The 12,073-nt window shown below is 38.8% G+C and overlaps 1 protein-coding gene across 1 annotated transcript in view; it reads left to right on the forward strand.

Moving 5' to 3' along the window:
- Positions 1 to 12,073, forward strand: part of LOC132405597 (teneurin-2-like) — a 1,448,984-nt gene that overhangs the window by 1,337,649 nt on the left and 99,262 nt on the right. The window contains exon 14 of the mRNA XM_059990528.1: positions 1,752 to 1,937. Coding sequence (XP_059846511.1) covers positions 1,752 to 1,937 — 186 coding nt within the window. The remainder of the gene's footprint in view (positions 1 to 1,751; positions 1,938 to 12,073) is intronic.

Genomic DNA, 12,073 nt, shown 5'->3' on the forward strand with positions numbered 1-12,073 from the left:
AAATGCTGGAAGTTACAATAAAAGGAATAAAATAAATAGTGCAAATGTAAATGACAAACACAGAATGCTGGAGAAGCTTAGCAGGTCAGGCAGCATCTATGGAAGGGAATAAAGGGTCAACATTTCAGGCTGAGACCCTTCTTCAAGACTCAGGTTTCCAGAACCTACAGGATCTCCTGTGTTTATGTAAAGAAGTAGTGAGGTATTCTTCATGAGTTCATGTACTTTCACATTCATCAAAGCTTTAAACATTTAATTTAAAAGTGTTCTTACTGCCAGAAATTGTAAGTGGCAAGGTATATTAAACTGGTGTCCCACTGTTTCACTTTAGCACCTCCTTTACTCAGGGAATAACTTGTGTCAAAGGACAACAATAAACTTTTCTCTTCATTTTGTTTTCAGAGAAAAAATATTTATACTTCTTGTCTTATTGTTTCTGACTGAAGAGGCTTCTAGTGCTACTTGTGTTGTAATAATAGGGAGGCCAGCTGTTTTACAGTGAGCATGGTAAATAAATCTGCTCCAACTGCATTGGACAATAAAGGAAGAAAAAGAAAACTTGGGCACATTTAGGAAATGTATTGTTAAGTTTATAGATGAAGATAAATAAAAGTTCAAGATAAAGGTCTGAGACTGACAAATGGTTAATTTCACTGAGCTGGAAAGTCGCATATACAGTACATAACTGATAGAGAATAGCAACGAATTAAAGAGCAGAACAGCGGAGGGATGGATTTCAGTGCAAGATGATTAAAGAGCAGGATAAACTTACAAGCCTAAACTGCATCAAATACTGGCAGGGATCAGTGGATAAAGAATTGGAAAACCAATGGTATCTTTGTCCGAAAAAATCACAATAACCAATGAAGAAAAGAAAATCTGAAATGGAAGTTAAAATAAAAGGAATAGAATGATAGAGTCAACAATAGGAAGGGAAATAGATAGTCAAAGAAATGTTAACGCTATTTAGAATTAAAGGGATCCATCTTAAAATCAACAGGCATACAAGATTGTTTAGGAGGATAAGAGTTTTCTGTTGTTTTTGTTGAATTAATATGCTGAATTAATCTACATTTCAGTAGATCCACCCTTTAAATGTGACATTTCTGGAAATCAGAGATAATACCTTGAATAAATTTTAAGTTCTGAGTGAACTTGGCAAAGTTAGCATCATACCCATCCAATAGCTGCATCAGGGAACAAGTACATCATTCCGAATTTTGGCTGGAGCTCATACCATTTAACATACCATTTGTCGACTTCATTCCTTAGCTAATTCCAATTCAGTATTTTTTCTTGCCTGAATTATTGAATTCGGGTTGCCCGGATTGAGTTATTTCATTTGATTGCACAGTTCTTCCCTCTCCTTTACATACAGTTAGGGGCAGAACTTTTCAACACAGATGTCAAGTACGTCAAAGCCTTAATTTTATTAAGAGTGCACCTAATACGTTACTTAGGTTTAAGAATAAAGCGCCTACTGATAATAGTAATATGCATGTTTAACATTTCCATCTCCCTTGTTAGATTTAAAGAGAAAAAAAAATCTCAACATTAATTGAGAGTAGCTTGCTGTGGACTAGAATCTCAATTATTTTGAGGCTGTACCTTGCACCTGTGGTTGAAAGGTTTTCCTTTGTAAGTATTTCAGAATCTAATAAAAATTCAGCTTCTAATATCTCACATGGATGAGACTGTATAATAGACTGTTGAGCTGCCGTGTTACTTGAATCACTTTCTTCTGTCTCTAGAAGTGTGTTCTGTGGACTGTGGCACTCATGGTGTCTGCATATCTGGAGTGTGCCGGTGTGAGGAAGGCTGGACAGGTGTGGCGTGTGATCAGAGAGTTTGTCACCCTCGTTGTGCAGAGCACGGAAGCTGCAAGGATGGAAAGTGTGAATGCCGAGAGGGCTGGAATGGAGAGCACTGCACCATTGGTAGGGAACAAGGTTGATTATTCTTTTCTCATTCAGATTCAATAAACCGAAAACAGAAAATAGTGACTGCTTAAATAAAACTATTTTTAGCACTACTTAGTGAATTTCCTTAGTAGTATAAGAGGAAGGCTGGATGGGTGTGGCATGAGGAGAAAAATGGAGAATCACTTTAACAAACAATGGAAAGTTCAGTGGACAAGTCAGCTTTTGAAACTTTGTGTAGAACCCCGTGCAGTAGAATTTCATAGTTAATCCCTAACCACCAGGCCTGAAACAGCATGGATAACTTCACTCACCTCAACTCTGAACTGATTCTCTATGGACTCACTGTCTACAATTCATGTTCTCAGTATTATTTATTTACTTGTTTATTATTACTTTTTTATTTGCACAGATTTTCTTCTTTTTCACATTGGTTGTTTGCCAGACTTTCTTCATGTGGAGTTTCCCTTTGATTCTATTGCACTTCTTTGTTCTTCTATGAATGCCTGCAAGAAAATGCATCTCACGGTAGTATATGGTGACATATATGTACTTTGATAATAAATTTACTTTGAGCTATTATTCATCTGCCTCTATACTGAAGAAATGATAATGAGTCCAAAGAAGCAGCAATACTTTATGTAGGGACTTTTTAAAAAAAACCTTAAGTAGAAATGTAGTGATTTTCAAAATAGCCCAGTGACAGATTCTGCCTTTATTTTCTATATCTCTTCTTTGTCAACTGTATTCTAAAAGAAACTATTTTAGCTCTAGGGATTTATTTCTGAAATAGGAATACTCTATTGATGGATAGTCATTGGTTTACATTCATTTTTACTTCTACCTATTTTTATCTTGAAAAAAAGACAAAAACTTAAAATAAAGGAAGCAAATAAAAGCCACATGTCTATTGCTGATCTACGTTGCCACAGTTTTCTACTTTTAAATCAATAAATTCACAACAATACTCAGAGTTCCGGACTCCTTCGTAATGTAGTCTAGTCCTGATTCAATTAATCTATTTGTTGCCATCTCTACAATTTTTTTTCAATTTTATAATTTCTCATTACTGTTCATGGTTGTGTTGGTCAGATCTACTCTTAGGATTAGATAGTGAAGGTTTCTGCAAGTCTGATGAATTACATAGTCTCCTATAGTGTTTTTGCCCAGATACATATGATTAGATGAAATTGCACAGAATTTAACAGGACACCGCTGGTGTTTGACTTCACATAATTTTGTTGTAATTTCTCTCTTGTCTGCACTTGGAACATTTTTAGCAACCTCTTTAATTATTCTTTATGTTGTCTGAAGCCAGCCAAAGAAATTTAAAATTTAAATTTCAGTTTTGGACAAGTGTAAATAAGTGGGTCAAAGTTAAGTTGGTATTAGTTTTCTGCAGAGTGAGAGAGAGAGACCCACAGTTCCTATAGTTTATCACAGTTACTGCCTTGCAGTTTGTGATGAGAAAGGGTTGGCTTTTTGCAATCAGTTACATTCATCAAATATATGATGTAAGTAACTTCAGAAACAAAACTGAAGCTGAAGCTAAATGGATCTAAAGACAAGAATGCACAATCTACCACACACTAGATCTTAACATTGTTGGGGCTTGGATGGGTGAGGGGGATATTGAGTACAAAAGAAAATCATAGGCAAATATCTTCAAATGGTTTAAACTGAAGCACAGGTCTAAGTTCCAGAAGACAATGCAGCACTGTGATCTCTCTACCATATTGGATTTATAAACATATATTAACAGAAGAAAATTGGGGAGATGCATCTTGAAACATGGTCAGAAGATAGCACAAACAAATGTTCCACTCAGGCCTGGGAATGATTTGTTTCTCTGTGGATTCAATGAGGGAAGTTAGATTAGTAGAGATAGAAAAAGGAAAGCATAGCAAAGAGTATAGTCTAACAAATAAGTGATGGTGTTCTGAAAATTGCTGGAATTTCTACTATCAGGGTGAGCTCACTGCTATGTAGATAAATCTTTGCTTTTTTTTGATAAATGATTGATTTTAGCAGAGTGGGTCCGCAGGCAATTGCCTAGAAATGAGATACATCCTTTGGTGCCTAAAATGTGCACCTCATTTCACTCATAACATCCAATCAGATTCCTTCAAAAAACTGTAAAATTCCCCAAAGATACTTCAAAACTGTGTAATGGTGCTTTGCACCAAGAAATGTGCCTTAGAGCTTGACCTGAGGGGAAAAAAACATCAGGTGAACATAGCTTTCGAAAATTCATTGCACATATAACAGGGCATCGGCATGAGAAGCACACTCCCTGTATTAGACTGAAACCAACAACCTTCACTTTGGCTGCCATGGTAGAAATAGCCGCGGCATTACACAAAAGGAAAGCCCTCAAATTTAGTGAAATCCATCTGCTTTGTCATCAGTGTGATTGATGGTGGGAAGATACATCTGTGTGTCAGGAACAGCTCAGACTGTTGTGGATAAAGCACAGTGGAAGGTGCCCCCAGCTATCTCCTCCAGCTATGGGTGTCCACACACATTCAAGTAATGCAGAAATAACTTTCGTTTACTCACAAAGTACGTCACGGTGAGCTGAACATCACTAGAAGCAGTCATAGCGAACAATTTAATTAAATGGATTACAATTTGTTCATTAATGCGATCTGTGCCCATGTTAGGAATCGTGTCATCTGATCTCTCTTAACTGTTGCTGTTCATGAAGGTCGTTTTGTCTTGATGGGGATCTGTGATTTTACATTCTGAGTTATGGAGAAAGATTGAGCAGGTTAGGGCTTTAATTCCCAGAGCATAGGAGAATGAGGGGAGATTTTATAAAGTTGTACAAAATTATGAGGGGTATAGATAGGGTAAGTACATACAGGGTTTTTCCCTGAAATTGGTGAGACTTGAACTACAGGACATAGGGTTCAGGTGAAAGGTGAAATATTTCAGAGAAATCTGAGGGGAAGCTTCTTCACTCCAGTGATGCGAATCTGGAACAAGCCACCAGAGGAAGTGGTAGATGCAGGTTCAATTACAATATTAAAGAGAAGTTTGGATAAGTAAATGGATGGGAGGGGTATGCAGAGTTATAGCCTGGGTATAGATAGATGGGACAAGACAGAAAAGCAGGTCTGTGTGGACTAGATGGGCCAAAAACCTTCTTTCTGTTCTGTAGTACTCTATGACTTTACAACCTTCTTATAAAGAAGGCCCATATTGTGCATGCAGACAATGTCTCCCTCCTCTGTTTTTTTCAGGAAAGGAGACTTGTTATATTCTGCTGGGTCTTCCTATCCTCCTTAACTGGTACTTATAACAATGCAGTTGGGATCTATTCAGCTTGTTGGTTTTTGCAACTAAAGTGAACTGAGGCATTTTATTTTTAATGAAACCCATAACACATTTAATTGAACTCCAAAAACCTAAACACAAAAGTGCGCTAAAACTTTACGTAATGACGTCAATCACGTCAGTCCAGCCTCTTAAAGTGAAACTCCAACTCAATATCAGTGGTTGTGAATTATGTACATTTCCACCAGTCATGTTACGCTACACAGACCCTCCCACCCTCAGAATTCACTAAGACTGCCTTTGTGAGCCTGTCTAAAGTTCAGACAAGCCACCCAGCATGGGCCCTGTGTTACTTGGGCAGACAAAGAACAGAGGCCTCCGGCTCATCCATAGGTCCATTGACACGCTTGTTGTCATATTATGACAACAGGGGTATAGCAGCAGGATACCCCAGATCTTGGTGGGCTAGTTTAAGGCAATCTACTGAAGTGCATTGGGGTTTACCTCTCTTACCTATGATAAGAAGTTTTACGCCATTCATAAGGGGGCCTGAAAGGATGTTGGTGAGCGTCATGGCAGATGAAGATCTACAAGGTAGAATGTAGTTCAACAGCAATCCAAGAGAGCTGCATGCCATGATGGAAGGTACAAATAGGTGCAGAGGAATTAAGTTTAATGAGGACAGCAGAGCACTGTTGAGAAGCCTGCCAGGCAGCCATGGTGTCAAGAATGAAATTACCTGGCCGTATACCAACTCAGATGAGTTTTTGGAGCGGTTTTGAGCCCCAGCCGGACCCACGGCAGATAACCATGTCCATACTTGCCTGTCAGAGAAGCCAATGTAGGTTTCTGCAAATAAAACGAAGTGATGCGTTTAAAGCTTAATAAAACCCATAACACGTTTTATTGAACTCCAAAACCCAAACACAAAAGCATGCTGAAAACTCTTTACGTGATAACATCATCACATCAGACCAGCCTCTTAGAGTGAAACCCCAACTGAATGTCAGTGGTTGTGACTTGTGTAAATCTCTCAAAATCACGTTATCCTACAAGCTTGTCTGATCCATGGTGGTTACGAGGGAAGCAATCACTTTAGTCCTATTCGCCCACTCCTTATTTCCCTGTATCCCTGCATCCCTGCAACTTATTCTCTCACACCCGGGACTTCAGCTCCTCCTTTGCTTCTTTCTTTTGCCATAATGTGGAAGGAAGCCTGAACCGACAAACACATTGAGCTGGATTATGCTGTTGGTTAGTCTATGATTCTGTAAAGTACTACCTGGCTGGTCTTTCTTATGCATACTAACATGATCCATACTTATTATGTATTTGTGCACTACAGTGTGGAAATCCAAAATTCATTCAAAGTCACTTAAGGGATTATCACTGTGCCTCTATATCTATATATTTTTTTGGAAGATCTGTATGAATATTATGTTCATCTCAAAAAGAATTCCATTAACTATCTTCACTTTGTTTTAATCAAACCAAGTCGACAATATAAGTATGCTTTGGGGAAAAAGAACTGGTAGTAGTCTTTTACAATTTGTAATGACATTTCCTCCACACTGTAGACAATTCATTCAATTGCCACAAATGTCATATCTGTTGCAGCTATGGGGATAACAAGATTCCTGAAACCTAAATGAGTGTTGAATGGTTTCTGTGGCAGGTGGCAAATTGCAACACTAGTTTCCCTAATGGAAGGTTTATCAATGACTTCATTGGTTCAAAGTTACAGTGGCCTTGATATTTATGGAGAAGTGGGAAGCAGGTGGGGAAGGTTAAAAATTGTCTAAGAACCCAGAAAGGCCAGAGGCAAAGCAGGCTTCATTAAACTGTCTTCTTTCATTTTCTATCCAACTGCAGATCAAATTGACAGTCTGAATGGCTATCAGGGTGGGAAATAGAGTGACAAGAGAGTTGAAATGTGGGAAAGATTATTTCTTTTTGTGAGGGAAGAATGCAGCCCTACAATATCAGGGGTCAGAAACAGAGGCAGGGAAACTGTGAGAGAGGATGGAGGAAGTGATAGCAATTAGGAGAGCAAATGGTTTGCTGGAGAACTGAGAGCAGCTGTCCTAGTTTGGTAGTAATGTTGAGAAGACACCTTTGATAGAGTTGACAACTTCCATCTCTCTTATACTTCTAATTTTCTGACCCAAGGGGAACCAGAACTGTGACTAGAAAGTTAAACTGTAAATCCCAAATGAATTGTGAGGCTCCTATTCAGCAGTGTGTGTGTGTATACTGAGGGTTCAGAGATCATTCTTGTATGTAATAAAACAATGGCCTCATATACGATAGGTTAAGAGGTATAGCCCACTTATTATACTTATTATTAAAATTGTCTTCCAACTTCCCCGATCCTCTCCCATCCATTTGCACGAGATAATGAGCTGATGTCCTATATCTGAGAATTAATATTTGAATCCCAATGTGGTTGTATTTACCAACTTCTTTCAAATGGGTGTGGCAGGATTTAACCAGGCTCCAGTGAATCTTCTGTCCAGATGTCTACATTTGGAAGCACCCTTACTTGCTTTCCCTTGCTGTTGATCTCAAGTCAGTTCATCAGAATTATTTGGCCCCATTCACAAAGCACTGAGAGAACTTTTGACTTTGTATGAAGACTGTGAAAATGGACAATAATCACTCAGCAGCTCTCTGAATTTTTACTTCCATGGAAGTCATTTCAATGCCAGTTTGTTTTTGATTCCTTCTCACAAATGCACACAATGAAAGTTAACCCTGTTGCCATTAGAGAGATTTTCAGCTCAGATTTATCGCCGTTCTGCTCACCACACTCGAACAGACACCAGGACAAAAAGGCAAGCAAAGAAAGGAGAGGAAGAAAGAAAACCAAGCCTCGAGACCGACTTTCAGCTGTATGGTTTCATTGTGGATTCTAGTCATCGCTAACTACCTGTTACCTCAATTCACTCACTCAATTTCTCTCAGTCAGTCATCATTTTAGAATGCACCATGTTGCTTACATTGAAATATAAAAGGTTTACCTTTTCAAAGTTTTGTATTTTTAGAGCATTTCTTGATTTTTTTGTTACTCTCCTGCATAGCAGCTAAGGAGACATTTCTTGGTTATATTTGTTTCTGTAGAACATACGTATCTATTTTTTCCCTTATTGCATTATTTATGTGGAGATTAAATGGTATCCTGTTGATCTCTTGAAAAGAAGTTCTATATCTTAATTTTGAAAAAAAAGCCTCTTAAATGGAAGGTAGACCTTGGTGGGTCCATTAACAATTTTTGTTAATGAGACTGGGTCTATCACCTTTTTCACTAATCAATGATTCAGCAGCTACACTTGGTGCTAGATATTTTTTAGTCTATGACATGCCTCTATCTTACCATCTAAAAATTCTATAAGGTCTGTTTTAACTCAGCAGTCTTCCAAGATATCTAAAGTAATCACCAAGAATTATCCACAGAGTTTATTTACTTATTTATTTATTGATTGATTGATTGATTGATTGAGATACAGAGCAAAGCAGGCCCTTCCAGCCCTTCAGCCCTTTGTTAAATATAATTGGGTCTTACAATATCCTTACAATCTTCAAAAGGGAGGATGGTTGGCCTAGCTAAAGAGTCTCGATTCAGAAGTCACCATTTCAGAATAAGGCAGCGCCCAATAATCCCCCAATTTATTCCTAGCCTAATCCCGGGCAATTTACAATGACCAATTAGCCTACCAACTAGTACGTCTTTGGAACGATGGAGGAAACCGGAGCACCAGGAGGAAACCCATGTGTTCACAGGGGCAATGTACAAACTCCTCACAGGCAAGAATTGAACCTGGGTCACCTGTATTGTAAAGTGGTGTGCTAACCAATACAACACCATGCCACCCTATTATGTCTCACAATTAAAAATAAATTGAGCAAGTGATTTAATTAAAATATTTAATTCCATGCAAATAGCAACTCAAACTCCAACTACTAACTTTAAAATGGCTTCAAGAATTATGGAACTATATTAGATGAGAAAGTAGAATTAGTCTTGCCAAAGTAATACAAAATCCCTGCTCTATCAGCACAGTAGAGAAGTGGGGGGGGGGGGGGGGGAGCTCTTTTTCCAAGCCAGTGTGAAAATGACCTGAGCATCTCACAATGCCCAGTGCTAAAATTGCTTGATGCCATAACCAGCTGGGCTTAAGATATTTTTCTCAATAGCTGTGGTGTGATAAAAATACTGTAATGATCTTACTTTAGTGTGCAATCATTTTGAAAACAACAGACACAAAGAAACAGTCTTGCCAGATCTGGCGGTCCCATTTCTATCTTTTTTGGCCTGTCTCTTTTGGTGTTTAAGAGACTCGAAGATATAAATGCATCAAACAAAATTCATACAATCCACAGAAGGGAGAATGTTTGGCCTGGCTAAAGAGTCTCAATTCAGAGGCCACCATTTCAGGATAAGGCTTAGGTCATTTGCAATTAAACGGAGGAGAAATATCGTCACTCACTGGGTGATGAATCATTAGAATCCTGGACCCGGAGGGGTAGTCACTGAGCTCAAATGAAAAAAAAGATGATAAGCTACTGGTTATTAGATAATCTAGTGCAGAATAATTCTTTGTGCTACGTTGGAATGATTCTGATGGAGCAGACTTACAATACTGTGGCTTAACCCCGCTTTCATTCATTTCCTTGAATGAAGGAGAATGAGGGGAGATTTGATAGAGGTAGGCAAAATTATGAGGTGTATAGATAGAGTAAATGTAAACAGTCTTTTTCGACTGAGGTTGAGTGAGACTAGAACTAGAGGTTATAAGGGTGAAAGGTGAAATATTTAAGGGGAACCTGATGAGGAACTTTTTCATGCAGAGGGTGGTGTGAGTGTGGAATGAGCTGTCAGCAGATGTGATGAATGTGGGTTTTCAACTCAGCATTTAAGAGAAATTTTGATAGGTAAATAGATAGATGGGGTATGGAGGCTATAATCCAGGTACAGTTTGATGGGACCAGGCAGAAATACAGTTTGGCAAGCACTACATGGGCCTAAAAGCATGTTTTTGTGATGTAGCAGTAAATGCCTTTATGACTGTAAGTACAAGGGATACTAGCATATGACATCCTATTGGCAAACTTGTTTCCAATGCACAATCAAAATAAGAGTCAGGTTTATTGTTACTGTCGTAACTTCTGAACTTTGTTGTTTTATAGCAGCACTACAGTGCAGGCATAACAAATTATTAAAGTTTACAATAAAATTAAATAAATAAGTAAACAAATCGTCCGAAAGAGGAAGAGCAAGGTAGTGTTCCTGGAACATTCAGAAATATAATGGCAGAGGGGAATAAATTGTTCGGAAAGCACTGAGTATGGGTCTTCAGTCTCCTGCACTTTCTCCCTGGTAGTAGTATTGAGGAAGGGCATTTCCCAGATGGTGAGAGTCCTTCATGATGGATGCCGTCTTCTTGAGGCGTGACCTTTCGACGATGTCCTTGATGGCATCAATAATGGGTCCGGCTGAGTCTACAACCCTCTGATCCTGTACATTGGCACCTTCATACTAGACAATGAGGCAACCAGTCAAGAATGCTCCTGGGGTACATTTCTAGAAGTTTGCAGGTCCCAATTTCTTCAAACTCCTCATAAAGTATACCTGCTGGTATGATTGCATTAATTTGGTGGACCCAGGATAAATCCTCTGTTATGCTGATGCCCAGAAATGTGAATCTAATCACCCCTGAGTGTGTATTGGTGGATTTTCTTCTGATTTCCCCATCTTAAAATCCACTATCCACAATCCACAATTGCTGACACCGCTCGACACCACCCGGTCTACCTCATTCCTGTTTGCCTCCTTGTTGCTTTTCTGCCAACAACAGAACTGGTGAATTTATAGTCGGCATTTGAGCTGTGCTTAGCCACGCAGTCATGAGTTTAGGGACAGGAGAGCAGTGAGCTAAGCACTGATCTTTGATATGTACTTGTGTTGATAGCCAGCAAGGAGGAGATGTTAGCATCAATCCATACTTACAGTGGTCTCCCGATGAGGAAGTCAAGAATCCAGTTGCAGAGTGAGGTACAGAGGCCCAGGTTTTAAAGCTTGTTGTATAGTACTGAATGGATAATGCTGTTGAATGCTGATCTGTAATCAATAAGCAGAGGCCTGGTGTATAGATATTGCTGTTGTCCAAGTGGCCCAAAATCCAGTGGAGATCCTGAGATTGTGTGTGTTGTTGACTTGTTGTGGAGCTAGGAAAATTGCAGTGGGTCCAAGTTTTTGTTCAGGTAGGAGTTAACGTCTCAAAGCACTTTAAGAGTGAGTGTTTTAGATGTGAGTGCAACTGGGCAAAAGTCATTGCTCACTATACTGTTCTTGAACAGACATAGAAAGCATCAATTTCTCCTCCATACCATTCAAAAATCATGAATATATTACAAACAGGTTTGGTCCAACAGAATTGGATCAAAGTTTCCCCTTATTCGCCTCCAACCCTGAAAACCTCTGTGAGATATCTACAGTCTCCGAAATGATCAACCTCAAAATTGCTCCACAATTGTCGGCAATGCCTTGAGTTGGAAAACTTTCAAACTCTGGGATTATTTCAATGACATCCCTACCACTCTATTTGTTATTCATCCTTTAAGGCACTACAACGAAGTACTTTGTCAGGAGCCCTTATATCTCCTTCAGTGGTTAATAACAAATTTTGTTTGATAACATTCCCATGACGTATCTTGAGATGCTTTGCTGCATCAAAGCTACAATAGAAATGAAAGGTGACTTTTGAAAGTCAGCAAAGGTTTCATCCATTAAAAAATATTTCAGCATAATGGAGTTTAGTCTTTCTCTTTGTACTCCTGAAATAGTGGGAAACTGTGCAGCAAAATAATTCTATGGA

This window comes from Hypanus sabinus, chromosome 15, assembly GCF_030144855.1.
Source record: "Hypanus sabinus isolate sHypSab1 chromosome 15, sHypSab1.hap1, whole genome shotgun sequence".
Lineage (NCBI taxonomy): Eukaryota > Metazoa > Chordata > Chondrichthyes > Myliobatiformes > Dasyatidae > Hypanus > Hypanus sabinus.